This window comes from Camelus ferus, chromosome 8 (assembly GCF_009834535.1).
Source record: "Camelus ferus isolate YT-003-E chromosome 8, BCGSAC_Cfer_1.0, whole genome shotgun sequence".
NCBI classification, from domain to species: domain Eukaryota; kingdom Metazoa; phylum Chordata; class Mammalia; order Artiodactyla; family Camelidae; genus Camelus; species Camelus ferus.
This window is the reverse complement of record NC_045703.1, coordinates 54,876,335-54,897,294: the sequence shown is the minus strand read 5'-3', so window position 1 is coordinate 54,897,294 and position 20,960 is coordinate 54,876,335. Positions and strand designations below refer to the sequence as shown.

The window sequence follows — 20,960 nt, the reverse complement described above, 5'->3', positions numbered from 1 at the left end:
CAACGTAAACACATCACTCAGTCAAACAGAAAACCGTACAGCGCCGATGGAGGTCAACATCGATGAACATTTTTAAACAACTACGACAGATTACTGTATGGGTGTGCACACCAAGATAAAAGAAATGTTCCCTGCCTGGAGTCTAAATCTGATGAAATGGAATCATATCAACTGGGCAGTTAAGCACAGAGAATTACTTCTTCCTACCACCTTTTCTTTATCTGTGAAGTGCATCTTCACCCTCTTTGCAGCTTTCCCTCCATTTTAAGCTCCCATCTCCCCACTTACAATTGGACCCTTTGAGCATCTTCCTTTCCTTCAGCAAATGTTTGAAAAAAAGAAAAAAAGCACCTAAGAGAAACAACAGTGGGACGCCAATTTTCACCATTACCTAATTTTTCCAACCTGTTAAAAAGTGCAACTAATAAAATCGAGAAGGAGTATTGTTCCTTGTGTATGTTAAACCCTCATGGTAAACCAAGACCAAATGAAGGGGCCGAGTTTTGACAATGTGGCAAATACCCTTCTGGAAATGACTGGTGAAATGGCACTCCTGGAAGGCCCATATTTCACTAACTTGGCAAAGCTCCGTTTCAAGGTCATTTCCAAATGCTCGTCTTGTGCAGAGCAGCGTGTGTGGAGCAGCACTAGCATGGCACCAGGTCAATCCATTAGTCATTGCTGGAGTGAGCCTTCTGTGGAGAGGCAGGCTGCTTCAGAGTCAGATGGGCTTTAGAAAAGCATGCCAAGAAAATTTTAAGATTTGAAATGTTACAGAAAAGAAGGTCACAGCATCTTTTAATTGCCTACTATCCTTGCAGACAGTGGCTTTTTATATTTTCATGCAAATATTACATATCTACCCAGTGTGAAAACTGGGTTAAAATATGTGGTAAGTGAGTTTGTGCATATGTCTTCAATTGAGTGCAGTGCTGAGTGCCAAACTTGGACCACGCTGATCAGACTGTAGTTCTGTGTGAAAGCCTGCAGTGGTGGAATCCAGTTGCTATAGCTGCAAATTAAACAAATAAATGAGACACCATGGAATGCAGCAAAATATCTGTGGTCTGATTAGTTCATATTTGCCATATGTGTGAATATTAACAGTCAAATTCTGAGTTTAAGCGAAGTTCTTTTCAAGAAGTGCAACAGAGCGTAAATGCTTAAAAATAAACAAGATCTGAAGTCCATGTCAAAGGATAAATATTTTACATTTTATATGAGCTTTTAAGGAATTTCATTAACTTTTTATGTTAGGAGTATATATGAATTCTGTGTTGCTAAAAACACAAGATTTCCACCCAGGTGTCTTCCCTTGAAGCTTTAGACAGAATTTGACACTAATTTGTTACTTATTATATGATAATAATTTAAAATCATTAGCTAAGGGGTTTTCATTTTATTTTATTTTATCTTACTTTACCTTATCTCACCCTATCCTGTTTTAGAGGACTTACATTTATTGGTCCTACTACGTGGCAAGCACTGTGCTATGGACTTCCATGGCTACAATCTCATAGTTCTCACAATGAGTGGTAAACTTTCCTCTGTGGGACTCAGTACAGAAATTTAAAAAGACTGTCGAGCTGAGAATTCTGTTTTGTACTAGCCTCTTAAATCACGTACACTAAACTGTTTTCCCAGAACAATAAAAGCAGAGAAAGCTACAGAGGTCACTTGGTTCGGTCCCCCTTCTAGGTGGCTCTCAGGTCTGCATCCATTAAACTTTTGATGTACAGAAATGGGGTGGCTTTTTTTTTTAGTTGACCTGGGGTAAGAAACAGAATGGAGCAAAAAAGACATTCTGTGGTGTGAGCAGTCATGGCAGCAGGGAGGTGTAGAAAGGAATGCTTATTAACATCAGTCATTTGGTCCTAACACGTTTATATGGTGACAATGTGAACAGCAGTGCTTGGACATACAAGACAATTAGATATATTACTGGGTCACGTGAATTAACGTGTTAACGTATTTGATAAGGACGAGAGAGTTTGCATTAAGGGGAAACATTTCCACCAATCAGGGCTAATCCTTACACTTAGGTTAAAACACACCTTAATTAGATCATTAAGTGCAAGCTCATTTTCTGAATACGGATATGGCAGAATGATGGGGGAAAAAATCACTCTTGCTGAAATGAAAAGGAAAAAAAGTCTAAAATGCCAGGAATGTTTACTAGCATCTTGAAATACGTTTGTGAAATACAGTGACGACTTTTGGTCCTCATCTCCACCCTCTTGGTATTGAACCCAGGACCTCGTGCACACCGGGCACACGCTCTACCACTGAGCTATACTCCCAACCCCCGACAATTCATGTTTCAAGGCATCTCTTTAACTTGATGTAAAAGCTCCAGGGAGGGAGTCCCTGGGCACAGCAAGGGCCATAGGGTCGGGCAGCTCAGCAGGCATTTCACTCCTCATGAGTCCACTCGCAAGGGTGAGCTTGGACAAGGGGAAATCATTTTCAGTAGCAGTGTTACAGCTGTCCTCTCTTCCCTTCTGCCACCACATGTCATCTGTATCTAAACAGCTGTCCTGACCTTACAAATCAACCATCCTCTCTAAGCGCAGTTACCACGTGGTTAAAATTTACTGCTCTGAAAAATCAGTTCTTTTGTTACTGACTTTACCCAGAGTGTTGTCTCCAAAGCAGCTTCAACTCAGTGGCACAAACTTAAGCACCAGGATTCAAAACAAAGAATACATCACTTTATTAAATCTCCATCTATCCATTCAATGATCCTCCCATTCTTAGTATCGCAGCTTCCCCAGGGCCCGTCCCATAATCACACTGTGCTTAACAAGGTGGAATTCACTAGGAAGACATCGAAGGGTCTTGTATTTTGTGTATAAAAAACAAAAATAACAGCAACTTTAAATCTTAGCTTGACCACACACCGGTCAGGAAAGGACGATGTGTAAGTTTTAGTGTAGTGCATAATGTAAAGGCCAAAAAAGTTAACGGAAGCTTGGACAACACTGATCAGCAAAGACGATGGCTAAAGCACTTTGCTGTGCACTTGCCAAGTCATATGAAACTGGAAAAACAAATCGAGACAAGCGGAAGCCTGGCTGGGGAGACTGAATGTGATGGGAAAGGCTTGGGTACCATTTCCTCAATAAACGTTGGCTGAGGGGGCACTAAATGCCAGGGACTATGCTAGGATTTGGAGGAAAGTATGAAAAAAAGTTGCAGTCCTTTACGGCTTCATAGCCGACTGGAGGAATAAACCAGTAAATAAATAGTAACCAAACAATGCCATGAGAGAAACCACAGGTGTATGAACAAAGTGTTCTGAGTGCAGTGAAAGGGGACCCACTCAGATGCCTAGGTCTCTGGACCGCTTCACTCATAGGTGGTGTCTGAGAAAGAAATGTAGAAAGGGGCCATCAGAACATCAGTTCTTCTAGAAAAGTATCTGAGGCAGCAATGTGGAGAGAGGTCTGGTGAGGAGACCTGGGAGGCAGAGAGATGAACTGAGCTTGTTGCCTCAACTTCAGTTGAGTGAGGATGAAGCGTTGAACTGAAGCAAGGATGGTGGCGGTAAGGAGGCTGGGGCAGACTTGGCAGCATCTCTGGAGGTATAAACATAATACGGCTTGTCAACTAACTGTGCAGGGTGTGGTAGAAAGAGAAACTTTTGGATGCACCCTGCCTTTATTGAGAAGACAATGCAAGATGAGTTACAAGATTTAGAGGAGGGGTTAGTGAGTTTGTTTCAACATGTTTATGTTAAGTTTATAGTGTTTCAATATGTTTATCTCAAGGTCCTTGTGTCAAACGCAGAGTGTGATGCCCCAGGGGAAGTTGGACCAGGAAGTACAGACTTGGGAACACCCGTGTAGGGCAGAGATTAAAGTCATGAGGGAGAGTGAGATCCTCTTGGAAGGGAACACGAGGAGAACAAATAAAACTGATGCTTCAGTCCTGAGTGGATGAAAGGGCTGGGCAGATTTGGACTCAAAAAGAACAGAAGACTCAGTTCGTCCTGAGTCTTTCCTAAGGGGTCCTGAAGACCCCTTGGTCTTGGTCCACTGTTTGAAGCTCCCTCGCTAGCGATGCTTAAGCAGAGACTGAGAGGGAATTTGCCAGGATATTGTTCAGGTGATTTAAGTATCATATGATCTTTCGAGTCACTTCCCAAGTCTAAGAGTCTGGGATTCTGTGCCTCTATGATAGAAAATGCAGCTTTTTTCCACTTCACTTTCTTTGGCAGCGATCACTGATGCTTGCTGAGGCTGGAGCTTCAATTAAAAGGGAACTGGAAAGGATATAGGGATGGACTTCTGCCAAGGAGTTAGGTCTGTGGCTAATGAATGATCTGTCTGTGGTAGTAAAGAAGGAAGCCAGTTCCTAGGACAATACCTTCCTGCCTGTCCCCACCACATCCCTCCCCCCAACTATGGAGAGCTAAGGGCAAATGAATGGGAACCATATGAATGAAGTTTACTCTACATATCTATGAATTTAAGGATTAGGGGTAAAAAAACTTGAATAAACCACACTTTGGGTTTTGCTGACCCCAAAATATCTGAATATAATTTATAGACGTTTTGATGAACTCACGCTACTGCTGGGCCTGCTCATCGCAAGAAAAAGGGCAGAGTGTAAGCCAAATAATATTAGCCTTGAATTCTACCCTTGCATGGAAAATCAGTTCTACAAAGGAATTTGCGATGGCAGGAAAATGCTTTAAAAAGCTATCATCTGACCACTACCCTAGAGAAAAAATTACTAATACTCAGATAAAATAACCAATATATGGAAGAGCTTTTCAATAGACTTTGATCCAGGCTATTATTTATCCGGCTTGTAGCTCCTAGATGTTCCAAGGACCCGTGGTGTGTTCTTTGGACATCAGTGTTGGCCTTTTTCAGGCAGGAATAGCAATATAAAGCGATAAAGCCCTCTGGGGCGGGTAGCAGGCCCTGCAGGCAGGGTTTGGCTGCAACGGAGCTGAATTTGAAGAGTGAAGTAAAATACAAGTTAGGAAAGAAGTAAATGGTTTGGGGTTGCATTCTCTGTCAACAATTATGGAAGGAAAGAGAGAAAGTGGTAAAAAAAAAAAAAAGGGGAAAACATGGACATAGAATATTGGTAAAATCAATTCGTTCATACAACAAATTAGGAACTGTTCTAGGTGCTTGGCATAAATCACTAACTGAAACAAAAGATCCCTGCCCTTTTGGAAATTATATTCCAGCAGAGGGAAATGGACAGTAAGCCATGAATACAACATATAAATGAAAGCATACCACATGTCAAGGGCAGTAAGTGCCAGCAGGGTAAGGGGACTTTGGGGGCACGAGGGTAGTTGCAGTGCCGAACAGGCTGCTCAGAGTAAGCCTTACTGAGAAGGTGAGACTGAGCAAAGATTTGAAGGAGGTGATGAAGGGAGTCAAGCAGGTCTCTGGGAGAGAGCATTCCGAGACAAGCAGGGTGCTTGGTGGGTTCAAGGAACAGTAAAGATGCAGCTCAGTCTACTAACATCTATCAATTCATGAAATGATTACAGAGTACCTACAATATGCCAGGCACTACGCCAGGCGCTGGCATAGTAAACAATTAATCCCCGACCCTCAAGAAGCTATGAAGGAGACACGGCATAAAACCTGCGTGGTTTGACCTTGACGTTGTGCCTTTCACCCTGGGGCATTTTTGACTCCCTTTCCTCCAGTCTCCCTCCTTCCCATCTCTTATTGGAGCTCTCTCTTTTCTGCAGCCATTTCTCTTCTCACCATGACATTACCTCCTTTCTCTTCCTCTTCTCCCTTATCTTTTCCCCTTTTCCATTCTAGCCTTTCTCTATCTCCCCCTTCTTTCCAGTTCTCTCAGTCTTTCTTGCTTCTTTCAGGGTTTTTTTTTTCTTTATCTTTGATTTTATATACTTTAAAAATGTAGTGTTTTTGGCATTTATCCTGGTTGGTATTCTCTGAGCTTCCTGGATCTGTGCTCTGGGGTCTGAGACCTAATTTGAGGGAAATTCTTGTTCATATTTCTTCTGTTTCTTTATCTTTCTTCTTCTGGCAATCCCACCATGCATCTGTTACACCTTTAGTAGTTATTCCACAGTCCTTGGATATCTGTTCAATTTTTTTCAGTCTTTGTTCTCTTTGCTTTTAAGTTTTTTGAGGATTCTATTGATACATCTTCTAACTCAGAGATTCTTTCCTCAGCTGTGTTTAGTCTACTAATAAACCCATCAAAGGCATTCTTCATTTCTGTTACAGGGTTTTTTATTGCCAGCGTTTCTTTGGGGTTCTTTCTTAGGATTTTCATGTCTCTGCTTACATGGCCCATCTGTTCTTGCATGCTATCTACTTTATCCATTAGAACCCTTAGCATATTAATCATAGTTGTTCTAAATTCCCAGTCTGGGAATTCCAATATTCCTCCCGTGTCTGGTTCTCATGCTTGCTCTGTTTCTCTTGATTGTATTTGTTGCATTCTGGTACGACTTGTGATTTTTTTTTTCTTGATAGCTGGACATGATGTACCGAGTAGAAGGAACTGCTATAAAAGTCCTTTAGTAATGTGGTGGTGAGGCGTCAGGGGAGGAGAAGTGTTCTATAGTCCGATGATCAGGACTCAGTCTTTCAGTGAGACTGTGCTTCTGGACTATGAACTTCCCAAGTGTTTCTCAGGCTTTTCCCCCCTCCCTTAGGTAGGACAGGAAGGCCCGAGCCAGCGGGAGTTGGGTGTGTCCCTCCCCCTAGGTTAGTTAGGCTCTGATGGTACCCCAGCAGGTAAGCTCTGGTTAGCTAGTCTCACCTGAGGGCAGGCTTTGTCAAGAGGTGAGTGTTCTGGTGTATTTCAAAGTGGTTCCTTTACTCCTCCTTCTGCTGGAAGCCTGAGGGGATGCTTCTCTGATAGTTACTACAGGAATCTGGTAAACCTCCTGCAGGTAAATCTCACAATATTGTGGGAACCTTTTTCATGACTGGGTCACCCTGGATTTTTTTCACTCTCAGACTGTCCTCACTGAGCCTCCTATAATCCGTCAGTTGCAGTTCAGGTTTCCCTCCCTGGTATTGGTTCCCGTAGTGGTTTCTGCTCAAGAGACTATGCTCCAGTTAAGTTATTATTCTCTGGACTTGCTGGGCTGTCTCTTGAACCTTGGGGAAGTGGTTTGTTCTATGTTCTCCCTTCTCATATGGATCCAAGAAGAGTTGTTGATTTTTCAATCTGTTCAGCTTTTTACTTGTTATGACGGAGCTGCACCTTCTAAGCTCTGCATATGTGGAACTGGAAAACCCTCTCCATCTCTCTACCTCACAAAATTGTTCAAAGGTTTGTCAAATATCATTTAAAAAATACATTATCTCCAATTTACAATGTTTCTGGGTGAAATAATAAATAAGAAAGAAAATTTGCAACAGCTAAAATGAAATACATTAAAATTGATTACTGAGTTAAAGAGATGGAATCAAATCTGTATGTCAAAATTTAGATTGACAATATCTAACACAGGAGAACTGGACTTGGCAGAACTAATGATCACAAATAAAAATCCACAGTGGAAGAAGCTACGATCAGCTAAACTGGATATGAAAAAAGCTTCCACATGACAACAGTATGCAGTAATTCTGAAGAGTCCGCCTCACCGTGGATGCAGCTCTCCGCCTTGTTCTTTGGGGTCTTATTTGTTTTCTTCGGAAGGTCCACTGGGAGCCCTAGAAAGAGGTTCTCAAGAAATTTCTGACCTCTGTTCCCATCTTACGTTTATTTTTGAAAATTTCCAAATACCATCTAGTTACTTTAGAATATATTGGGAAAATCAAGAAAGGTCAGTTTTTTCATATGAAAAAGAAGGTGTTCTTTCAACCAAGAGCTTATTTTATGAAATATCCAATATCAGGGTGGCACAGACTCCATGGGTCGTGAAATGCGTAATCTTTGTATCCCAGAAATGGAAAATTTCCATAAATTGCATGATTTACCAAAGGAATAATGTCAAATCTGAGTTCCTGCAAAACCAATGATCATCCAAGCAGTTTTTAATGCCTTCTCTTCGGAGAAAGACAGATACACGAAAACTTTAGTAATTACCAGATGTCAAAATAATGTTGAACAGGATAAAGATTTGCCTAAATTAAGGTTCTCTTGAGGATCGGTTACATATCACAAGAACAACTGACGAATCAAACATGAAAGGTAGAATTTATTTTTTCCTCTCCTGATAAATTATATGAGGAATGAGTAATTCCTGCTGTGATTATAAGAACATCGAGGTCATGTCTGCTTAAAGATCTGCGGGATAATAATAATATCCTAACCTTCTGCAGTGCTTGGCATTCTCAAAGCACTTTGTAAACATTAATTAGGTCTTCAATAAGCTAAGAGACTGTCTTATTTTTGGTTTTTCCTGTTACAGCATCACTGAGAGATTGCAGTCTTTCTAGAGTTTAAATATTTATTTATTTATTTATTGCTTTTAATGTGTATTTACTCCATTGACAACGCTTTAAAATTATAATCAGCAGAAGAGAAAGGTTCATGGCTCTACTTTTGCAACCAAGAAACAAGCCAGAATAACAACAGTACTTCTCCTTGTCCAAGTGAACACAGCCTACTGGGGACACTCTTTTGGTTTGGGAAACTGTTTTCCTGCCTACCGTCATCCACTTCAAACATGCCCTTTCCACCCATTAAAACCGCATGTCTTTTTCTCATCCCGTAGCCACACAGTGCCTAGCAGGGTGCTTTGCATGTGATAAGTTTTCAATAAATGCCTGCTAGATTGAATTAAACTAAAGCTTAGCCCCTATATGTGGCAGCCATGCAGAATCCTACCACCACTGTCTGTGACCACTCTCATTACATTTGGGAAACTCTTGAGTTATTTGCTGATATCACCTCTGTTTTTCTTTTGTCTGTTTATTGGTGGACTGAGGATAAAAGGTGGTAAAGGAAATGAATGTAAACGTGACATTCTTCCAAGTTTCAAAAGCAAATACAAGAACATCCTTTTTATTATCAACACTTAGTAAATTCCTAGTGGGCATCGTGGGCTGTTGGAGTTGCTGGGAACACAAAGATAAACAGGGCTACAAGGATGGAATGATTTTTGATTTTGGATATTGAACTGACTCCATTTAAATGTGCTACACTTTATGTGTTTATATTTTTAATTGTAATAAATTAGAATTCTTTGTGTGTGTGTGTGTGTGCTATTTCAATAGAGCTTAGAGATGACTATTTTAATGGAACCTAGTGGTTACACAGCAAGGGTGTATCACTCTTCTATTTACCCGGTTCCTCTGCTTCTCTGCAAATAAATTCTAGGATTGCTTGCTGAGAGAAAAGAGGAAGACGATGGAAAGGAAGAGATAGATTTTTTTTTCCCTTTAGTTATAATCATGTCTAACTTTTGGCAACGTTAGTGTCAATCAAAATTGAAACCCCTGTGAACTTCAGCTCCTGTGAGTTTTCTCTCATGGCTGTTTGAATGTTGCAAATTCAAGACTGCACTTGATGGTTCCTCTGAAATGATGCCACAGTTAACTCATGCACTGCAGTTCAGTTCTGTGGTTCAGGGCTCTGGATCCCTAGAAATTATGTTGCACTTCCTCAAAAATGAATGTGATTCTATGCATAAGAACAGGGTGCATTCTCTCTTGGGATTCCTGTAGTTGTAAGATCTAAGCAGGCAATAATAGCAAATAAGCCTAGAGGGTCAGAAACCATTTGCTGAAATATCTGAAAGTTACCAATTGAACTAGAAAGTATTGAATAAAATATCTTCTATCCTCCTACATCATTAGATATATTTTCATAAAACAAAATTAAAAAATACGATTGGATGAGTAGTAAAGTAAAAATACACAGACATATAAAGTATAAATAGTTCACATAATATAAATATAAATATTCCAAATTTTTACTTTCTTGGCTTCATTTCAGCAAATTCACTAAATATGTTTTTATAATGGAAAGTCTCACAAAATTTGAGATCTGCTGATAGTATTTAACCTAAAACATCAGTTAACTAAAATGCAATTATAATCAAAGTGCACACAATTTGAGTATCTTCATTAAAATATGAACATTAAATAAATGTAAAAATGTCAATAAATCATTTTAATATTTTTATAATTAGATATTCAAAAATATCTATTAAAATTAAAAGCAAATGCAAATTATAATTATTATTAGACTTTTAAATAAAATTTAAATAAAGCTGAAAATGTTGATTTAATTTTTTGATATTTCATAAATCTTATTATACATTAAGAAATTAAGCTATTCATGATTCCAATATTTAATGTTCATATTTTAACTGTCAGTCTAAAGAATCAACATCATTTTTTTACACACGTTGCATTTAAAGCTTCATATATACATACTTCATGTAATGCAAATTGTTTAATATTGCAAAATATTCTTCAGCCACCAAATGCAACTTCCTTGTTAGTAATTCTGGAACCATAAATTGGAACCCGGAAAAAAGCAAAAAAATGATCATTCAGCTCCTCGAAGAGACACAATTCATTGTGAAAGAATGTACTGAGCTCATATTATCTGAAAGGATCTGACACATTCATTACTTTATCTTTTCCCTTTCCTAAATATTTGTGTCACTCAACTCCTCCTTGCATTTCTAAGTAGAGTTTTTCTCCAAGAGCGGGAACTTTAACCCATCAAAATGAATCAAGGGAAATTCAGGAGAGTCTAGTTGCAGTTCTAATGGCTGCAGACGTGCTTAATAAACCATTCCTTCAAAACGTGAAACAGCACGAGGATCTGCAAAGACTGTGATTTATTCTCTGGCCTGAAGGTAACATAGCACCGTTGAGGGATGTAGACAATAGGCCAGATCGTCAAGGATTGTTCTTCTACCGCACGTGATGCAATCCTTTGTTCTCACCTAAGGCCCTTCTGGTGTCAGGAACTTTCTAAGCCTCGGTTTCCTCATCAGTAAAAAGGATAATCATTTCTTGTTCATAGCACCATTGGGCAAATTAAATTACAGAGCCTGGCACATAGTAGATTCTCAAAAAATAGTAGCTTTTCGTATTAACTGGCAAAGAATTATGAAAAACTGGCTGTACTGCATTATTCATCAATCTAATAAACATTGACTGGTCCCCCTATATGCCGGGTGGCTGGGCAGAGACTCGGGATTTGAAGGTTGCAGTCTTGCACTAGACACCCAACACTTTTGTGGGGGATACTGACGTGCACGATGGCGATGTGGAAGTGTCATGCCAGCACAACCAGCGGAAGGGCAACCCTGCGGGAGTCGGGGAAGGCTTCTTAAAGCAGATGTTACACAAGCCAACAGATGAGCAGGAGCTTCCCAGTGCAGAACGGGAAGGAACTGGGGGCAGAGGATTGCAAAGACTTGGGAGTTATGAAAGCATTTCCACATTCAAGAAAGGTAAGATGTTGGAAAGGGGCAGAGCAACCATGCCAGACCCCTTAGAAGACTGAATCCAACTGACAAGCCCCCACTGATCTGTTTGTAACTAGACCTGAGATGTCATGTTAATCTTCGCACAGTGTGGCTCTAATTGGACTCAAGGAAAATTCCAGTTCTCTGAGATGTGCCACTTCTGACGAATAGGCTTACAAAAGGCTTGATTAAAGCCCCTCAGTACGGTAATACTTGTTTGTCACTATACTCCACTTCTCTTTCAAAATGTACCAAAACTGGGGGCAAAATGAAAACTGTTATTTTGGACCTCAGATGCGTGATTTCCAGCTCTTCATTCCCCTATAATTTCTGTGATGGGCTGCCCTGTTTACTAGGAGCACCCGGGGACATAGTCTAAAAACGGCTGTAACCAGAAAATGCAGGCTTCTTAATTAATAACAAAACAGTGCTCAATTCCAGAGGTGGAGAGGGAAGGCGACACAAAATTTCTCTGCAGAAAATAACATCTTCAGATCTTGTCAAGTGATGTGCAAACCAGCCAACGTATTTAATTTGAAACTTGTGACGGTAGCACCATGGCTAAAGCATCTGAAAGGATTAGACGGAGAAGAAGGAAAAAACCTAGTAGCAGCTGCAGGCAAATACCCTGGGATGGGCAGAACCAACAAGGTGGACCACCACGCTGCTATGGACACCCCCAGTGCCTGCAGCAGCTCCCCTAAGGAAAGTAACAGCCCTGCTGCTCCTCTGGGAGAAACTCTACAAGCACAATGGTTACTTGCAACATAGTCTCACTGATGAGAAGTGAAGGAGGGTGTCCAGAGTTGTGCAGGTGGGAATCAATCCTTAGTCTCCAATAGGGGATAAGCCATTGAATGTCACAGAGATTACATCCATCCAGGAATGAGCCCATTGTACTGTACCAAACACCACTGGCACCTCTTATAAACTATAGATTCAGCTACTGCATAGTTTCAATGGTGACTCAATTTCATGGGAAGATTTTTTTTCATTTACATTCAGTTTTCTTCTCGAATTATAATCTCTCATTATAATCTTCCAACATCTCAGAACTACTGAGCTAGATTCTACAAACAGCCTGCATTAGAAAACAGCTCTTACGTAGAATTTTTTTTTTTAATAAAAGAAAATCGTTTGTTTTAGTGCACTTACCATTCCATGATTCAGCCACCCTGGGATAAAATTATCAAGCAACTTCGGGTAAATCATCTCTCTGTCATAGGCATAAATGATCCAGAACACCGCTACCACGAACTGGAAGGGAAAAGAAATCCTTTATTTCAAATGCACCAACAGTCCACAACATACAATTTGTTGTGAAAGAACCCAACAAAATTGTAATCTGAAATGAAAGACCAATCAATAAGCCAGCTAATAACTGGAAAGATCATTTTAACTCCATCCCATTAGTGGTAACTGTTGGGGTCCCTCCCCTTTCCTTGATCTCCCACTGTGTTCTCTCAGGCAAAGGGATCTGAGGGTGAGGGAGAGAGAGATGGTCTGTCTGTCATCTGGAACAGCTCCCTTCCAGGGCTAATTGTGTTGGTTTGATTCCTCTCAAGAGGGTTTAAAAGTTCATTGGTGGTTTTTTGGATCCGAGTCCCCACTGTACAGAGTTAGCACACATTCAAGAAGCTGTAGTGTATTTTCCTTGAACCCATCATGTGGTTTAAATTAATCTTCACATTCTCAAGTTTCGATTTCACTACTAACAGCATTGAAATCACTGCTATAAAATGTCCTAAAGTCACATTTCCAACAAATGTATTAATTTATATAGCCTAAGCAGGGGCTTTGGTTGCACTGAAAAGCAGAGTGCAGAGTAAAGGAAGATTTCCTAATTCTCTTGGAAAAACGTATAAAATCTGGTTTCCAGAGGTTTATTTGGACCCATTGGCAACATCATCTTCAAAATCAAGTAGAGTACTCAATTTATTGTCTTATCTTTCCTCAAACCAATGGTGAGAGAGGAAGCTCAGGTAAAATAAAGAAGTGAATGGCCAAAGGTCTTAACCTTCACCATAGTACCCTTTTAAAAGTGAATGCTCTTGTAAATAGTCTATAAATGTAGCTTAGAAAAGGGAACAAGAAGGGGAGGGCACAGCTCAGTGGTAGAGTGCTTGCTTAGCATGCAGGAGGTCCTGGGTTCAATCCCCAGTGCCTCCATCAAAACAAATAAATAAATAAAAACCTAATTACTCCCCCCCTTCCCCCCTACCAAAAAAAAGAAAAAGAAAAGGGAACGAATCATCCCAGAAGGAGGTCTCAAAGTCTCTTCAGAGTTATGTCTTAGAATAATAAATACCACAGAATAATAAAATGCATCATGAATATTAAACGGAAACAATTTTTATATCATTTCTTATAAGTCATCCATGCCCTGTCATTTTATTAATAATATATATTTTATTGCCCTATTTTACAAAACTCCTGGTGGTTATAGCTCAAGGCTAGTAATCAGAAGGGTTCCAAAGTTCTTTTCAAAGCACATCAGTTATCACGGGGGTAATCTTAGCCCAGAAAAAAAATTCACCCTTAAAACCTAGGATGTTAGGACCATTTATTGTTTCGTAAAACACACTGAATGATAATTACAATAGGCAGCTGTAGATAACACATATAGTTTTAATAACAGATTAGGGCCCCCCAGTAATTTATCCTGCTTTTGAGGTAACTATTTTCAGTCAGTGGGTAAGTGCACAAGATGAAAAAAGAACAGAACACCTATTATTAGCTTAAGGTTAACTATCAGCAGGGTCTTTCCAAGTACAGCAAGTCATTTCTGAATTATCCACAATTTGGGTTTGTTCATTCCACTACAGACTTCATGTGTATTGAGTATCAGTGTTCCCCGCCCTCAGACCTGGGTGGGCTCTGTGCGCTGCAGCCTTGTCACTCAAAGTGTGGTCCCACGGAACAGCAGCACCCACGCCACCTGAGAGCTCGTTCGATGTGCAGAATGCCAGGTCCCATCCTCATGTGTCTGATCTCATATTTTAATAAGATCCCGAGGTCATTCCTATGCACAGAAGAGTCTGAGATGTCCTGCTTTGGAAGGCTCTGCTCCAGCCACCTGGAACCTTCTCACTCTCCCTGGAGTGAGGCAATCCCGGGTCCAAGTGGCTGGTCTACCCAGAGCCTGGGCCCCTCCTCTTCTAAACCACATCCTGGGAAACTATGATCCTGGAATTTCCTGCCCAGGAGACACAAGTATGCTTCAGGGCCTGTGTGTATCTCCTTCCCCGGTATGACCCTGGAGGGCTGACTGTGCAATAAGTGTGCGCACCCCTTGACCAGAGAGACAGTTCAGAGGTGCTTATTTCCGTAGGATGAGAACCAAAGCTTTACATTTGGTCTGGGTGTCCATACACGGGCACAAAACCACTTCAATCCTGGATGGAGCCATGGGTGAAAATCTCTTTGTCTTGGCCACATAACTTAATCATGATGTCAACATCCCATCCCAGACACAAGCCCTCCCCCACACTCAAGGGGAGGGGAGGATACAGGCCTGCAGAGCAGGAGGCAGAATCCTGGGGCCATCTGAGATTTCTGCTTACCGTGTGTTTGTACTTTTCTTTTCCAGAACTCTTCTGCCTATTGTAAGTCCTTTGCATTTTCACTTGAATTTTAAAATCTCAGCGTGTGAATTTCTACAAAAATATCCTCCTAGAATTATGACTGTACTGAATCAATATATTCAATTTGGGGAGAAATGACATCTTAACAACACTGAATCTTGTAACCCATGAATGTAATCTATGTCTCCATTTATTTAGATCTTTAATTTCTCAGTGTTTGTAGTTTTCAGTGTACAGGTCTTGCACATACTTTGTTAAATCCATCCCTAAGCATTTCAAGTTTTTTATGCTATTGTAGATGGCATTAAATTTCTTTTTTATAGTCTTTGTTACTAGTATATAAAAACACAAATGATTTTTGTATATTGGCGTGGTATCCTGTATCTTTGCTAAACTCACTTAGCAGTTTGAGTAATTTTGCTATATATTATTTTCGGCTTTTATATGCAGCATGGTCTACAAATGAAGTTGGTCTTTCTCAGTTCTTTACAATTTGTATGTCTTTTACTTCTTTTTCTTTTCCTATTGCACAATTTTGACTAGAAGTGATTAAGAGTGAGCTTCTTCACCTTCTTTATCTTAGGGAAAGTGTTCAGTCTTTTAACATTTCAGTTTGATATTAGCTGCAGGTTTTTCTTTGATGCCTTTTATCAAGTTGAGGGAAATCTCTCCTATTCTTAATTTACGTATGTAATGAACAAGTGCTCAGTTTTTTTCAGATAGCTTTGCTGCATACCTTCAGGTGACCATATTTTCTTTTCCCTCCTTTCTTCTGTTAATGTGATGAATTATATTGATTGATTTTTAATGTTAAACCAACCTTTAATTCCTGGACATTATGTATTATTATTTTTATATATAGCTTTATATATATCATTTTTATATATAATATGTCTTTTTTATATATTATCTCATATATAACTTTATATATAAGTAATATATATCATTATATATGTATTTTTTATATATTATATAAATATTTATATTCAAGTTGCTGATATTTTGTTGAGGTTTTTTCCACCTTTAGTCATGAAGTATATTGACCTCTAATTCTTTTTCTTCCCCTCATAATACCATTTTTCACTTTTGGTTACTATATAACACTGGCCTCAAAAAATAAATTGAGATGTGTTCTCTCCTCTATCTTGCGAAGGAGTTTGTGCAAGATTGGTATTATTTCTTAGACTATTTGATAGACTTCTCCAGTGGTGTCATTTGGATTTGTAAGTTTTCTTGTGAGAAGATATAATTGTGAGGTCAATTTCTTTAATAGATATACAGGGTTCAGATTTTCTGTTTTTTCTTGAGTTACTTTGAATCATTTTTGCCTTTTGTAGGATTTCTCTGTTTCATCTAAATTTTTAAATTCAGAAAGTTGTTCTGAATATTTCACTATGGAAATCAGCATATGCTAAAAAATCAGGCATTTTGCCTGCAGAGAGCCAGTTGTTAATGTTCACCAGCACACCTCTGTTGACAGCTCCCTTCTGTCCACCAGGAGTGAACATTCACGGTGTCCCTACCACACACACGCAAAGCACTGTGGGGTCAACGCTTACTAATGCAATTCGGTCAATCCTTTCACCCCTACTATACATTGAAGGAATTAAATGGGTTATTAACAGTGAAGTGACTTTCAAGAAAGTGTTAGTCACCTTTCTTAGCGTAACACTAGAAGGTCAAGAGGTACAGCTAACCGAGCAGTCAGCCTCCTAAATAATGCTTGAGATATAAACACGGCACAGATGGTAGCTTCTTGGCTTCCTGCACTGATATCCTCTCGATGGTACGGTCATCAGCAAACCCAAAATAAGTTTGAACTCTTCCACCAGGGCATGGATATGAACAAAAATAGGTTCCCTTGGACAGGCTAAGCGATACCGAGACGTCCTGCTGTTGTGAAGAAGCGCCTTCTCTGGCCGGGACCCAGGGCCAGCTACTGCTCAGCACCACCTGCTGCTTCTCAGCTGCCAGGACCAGGATACTGTACTTGGACTGAGAGAAGGAGGAGCACAGTCAGTTTCCAGTCCTCCAAGCCTCCCAGACAAAACACTCGTGTGACAGCCGGTCCCTGAGGCCTCATCTGAACCCCTCGGAAGGATTAGAAATAAACACAAAGGAAAACTAAATTCACACTTTGATGCTTTTTGTAAGGAGTGCCTTATGTGGAGTCCAGTAGAAGCTAACCAGCTTTGGTCCACTTCTAAGGAGAAGCTTTACTGATCACTGGGAAATTCCTTGGAGTTTACTAAAACCAATTAGGATGCGAAGGATGTTGCAGGGAAATCAACCCTGGAGGAGGCTAAAGAGAAAAGTCACTAATCTAGAGATTTGTCTATGAAGGCCATGTAGCATGACTGCAAACGTCCACCGTAGAAGGAGTGCAGGGAGGAAATAAATGAAAGCATCTTTAAAGTCTTCAGCTTCAAGATGACATGAGCTTATGATATTGCTTTTCCTTTTAAAACCAACCTATTAGTACTCAGATTTACCAAACTGGTAAAAATTTAAATTCTCTTCCGGGCTCTGCTACTTTGCATCTAGATTTCCTTTTCATAATTGGCTTTCCCATCGATGCTTTCCAAGGTCAGGCTGTTGCTGAGAGGTAATACTGAGACATGATTGAAGGTGTGATTTTGCTTTCCAAACACACAAAGCGTGAGAATAAGGTGTGCCTTCCGGATGCTAGCTGGCTTTGTCTCTGATGGCCCCCACGCACAGAGGGAAGGCTCATTCGGACCTGGCCCTTGCCTTCCCACTTGGCACGTCCAGGAGATCCGGGTCCCCAGGTGCTCTCCTCCCGGCTGACTTCCCTCCACCCCACCTTTAGCTTCAGAAATGCACATGAAGCATAGGGCCCTCTGAAATGTTACAGCAGCTTTTGTTCCACAGTACAGCTTGTTTCTAGTACTCATTCCTAACAGTGTGACATTGAATTCCTCTGCTGTAATGATCAGGTTGTAACACTGTATTTTTTTATGTTAAGCATTCTGCTCAAATTACCTTACAGCCGGAGTCTCCATTTAGAGAGTTTCTAAAGCACACGCTGATGTTATGGCTTCTTCATGGCCTTTTACTGTCATTTTTTTGGGGAGAATTGATTATATGTCCACATTTAGCCACACTGAAGTCCTTAATGATCTTTTCTGACTGAGTAAATAGCATGAGAATGAAAACCCAACTCCTGCAGAAGCCTCTGTGATTTGGTTCCTGCCTTTCTCTCCAACCTTGACTTGTACTGTATTCTCTCTTGCTCCCTAAGATCCAACTGGCAATTTGATTGTTCCTAAAACTCATTATGTGCTCTCCTGCCTCATAGCAATACCGTTTTCCACTCTCTCTGCCAGGAATGTTCTTCCCCATTGTCACGTGGCTGGATTCTCTGTTCCTCCGGGTCGAGGTTAAACAGCACCTCTTCCTGGAAGCCTCATCGCTGCTCCATTACTTTCTATCAGAGACCCTGATCGAATATAGGCTCTTTTTGTTGCTGTTGTTCAATCGTTCATTGTCCAGCTCTCTTATGAGAAAGTGAGGTCTCAGGGGACAGGAACTTCTCTGTCTTGTTCACTGTTTCCCCACTGCCTGACATATACTGTGCTTATATGTAAAAATTTGCTATATACATGAACAAAGGTGCACTGCTGGTCCTCGTATGTGGTCTGCCCACATCTCCCACAGAAGCAAGTACCCTTTTATTCTTTCAATTTTCTTCCTATTGACCTAAATGTTTTCCCTTCTGTTACCCACATTTTTTGTCCTCCTGTGAGGAGACAAGCCCTTTGTCCCAAAGTTTTTCCTCTAGCCCATCCTCTCTCAGACCCGCTATCAGTTCGCTCCTCCCTCGCCTGTTTAAGTCTTCTCTCATCCTAAAATAATCCTTCCCTGAACTTCCAGATCAGGATAGAAGACTATAAAGGCTCTCTTTCTAGAAGTCAACCAAGAATAAGGAGAACGAGAAACAGAGAGAGATCAATGCAAGTAGGAAACTTCCAAAATCCAAACATCACTCTTTTCAACATGCTGTCAAGTACTAGAGAAACTGAACCAGGGCAAGGGAAGACTCTGATGCAAGAAACAAGACCCACTGAGGGTACTCTGGTCGAGTGAGCAGGACAGAAAGATCGCTCCAGGTGGCATACTGCGAGGGACATGGAGTGACCCTTGTTGGGAGCAGGAGGTCTGAGGTGCATGGGCGCACTGGGGAAATGTTCAGGGGTCAGAGGTGATGATGCTGAAGGTGGAAGCGGGCCTGGCATGGCATCTCTGCGAGAAGCAGGATGTCGATGTGCCAGGTAAACGAGAAAGGATCTAGGTAAGCAGCCTGGATGGACAGCTCATGCTCACCTGATGAAGACCACTTTCCTGTCCCCATATAAAAGGGCTGTGATCAGTATGAGTCAAGGGGAGAGGAATGAGTCCAGCCCAGAGAGAAGCCATCCTCTAGGGGAGAGTGGTGGTGGGAAACAGACAGAAATTCAAGCTGCTCTTGCTCAGTTCCCTTGGCTGTCTCCCGTTTCAGCCCTTCACAAATAGTTGGCTCAGAAAGAACAAACCGATCTAAGGATGAGTAATCATAAGAAAAGAAATAGCATGAAATAGCATAAATACATGGATACCAGAAAAGAAAAAGAGAGAGAGAGAGAAAGCTAGATATGACCCCACAAAAGGGCAACTGAACAATACAAACCAGTAGACAAATTAATTAATTTATGATCCAGTGATTCTCCATTAAAGAAAGAAGTCAAAGATGAAAGATGGAGACTCAAAGAAGAGAAGACAGAGCCAGAGAAGAGGACAAAAGTGAATGGATAGACTTAGGAAAGATATAAAACCACCTTAAACTGAAAGTCACATTATAAGCAGAAAAAGGAAAACCTGCCTTTGGTACAGAAGTCGGGGGGTTAGCTCTCCGCAGCCCTGTGGACTAGAGACACTGGAAACCCTTCCTGCTGTGAAACACTGGGTGCTAAATAAATTACGACAAATATACTTTCAAATGCATTGCTGAGCAGACAAGAAAGGATGGGAAGTCACTAGGAGCCCAAAAAACCATACAGACAAAAAAAGAACAGGGGAAAAATCAGAACAGTAGCAAACACAGAAACTGGAACTGCCCTGGAGGCAAAGGCCAGCACCAGAATCTGAGTGTTCTGTGAATTGTGGCCATGGAGATGGATGACAATGGCCTGGGGTCCATGCAGATTGATGGAGCGGGTCCTGAACCCAAGGGGCCTGCCCAATAGAGACCCAGACCTTCAATGAAAGGGTAGACTAGGGAAAGCACCCTTCATCGGGTTACAGAAATTGCTGTCTATTCCAAATTGCTAAAGTTGTTTTAATCGAAAAGATTTCATTTCATTGAATTTTGTTCTGCACTGAGATCATCCCTTTTTCTCCTTTATGTTTGTGTTCATGAAAGGTACATGTGGTAATTCAGCAAGGTTTGCAAAGTCAGAAAATAAATTTTGGACTTTATCAATTAACTGGAGTGGATACTGGAGTGCTTCTCCCAGGTCCTCTCTTCAGGGTCCGTGTAACCATCCTGCAGATGTTGGCCACCATCAGCTGCATCCCTCATTGGGAAATGCCTTCAGCTGCAGGGAACTGCCTGGCCCAAGGCCATGCCTCCCCACTGGGGGCAGTCTAAATCCAATGACTGATGCATGCAAGGATACAAAGACCCAGCCCCTTTGCCTCAATTTAGGGCAAGGGTCATCCTTGCTCTAGAGCTCCCAGGGTGCCTGTTACAGTGCGGGTCATCCTCCCCATCTCCCCAGTGCTGTCTTCCTCACTCCTAACAGGTACCGCTCCCCAGAGCCCCTCCTGCATGCACTCGCCATCTCAGAGCCTGTTCACGGGAAGCACAGTCGAAGACCATGCTACTTGTGTGTAAATGCAACAGACAGATATTTTTAAATAGGAAAACATTTGTCATAAATCAATCACCATAAAGAAATGTACAGAAATTCTTTGCAATC

General features: G+C 40.9%; 1 protein-coding gene across 4 annotated transcripts in view; it reads right to left on the bottom strand.

Moving 5' to 3' along the window:
- AIG1 (androgen induced 1) overlaps positions 1-20,960 on the bottom strand; it is a 220,254-nt gene that overhangs the window by 127,006 nt on the left and 72,288 nt on the right. For all 4 annotated transcript variants that reach the window (XR_004322038.1, XM_032485051.1, XM_032485056.1 and 1 more), the window contains one exon: positions 12,554-12,655. Coding sequence is in view for 3 of the 4 variants with exons in the window: in XM_032485051.1 (XP_032340942.1) it covers positions 12,554-12,655 (102 nt within the window). In the remaining variant the exon portion in view is untranslated. The remainder of the gene's footprint in view (positions 1-12,553; positions 12,656-20,960) is intronic.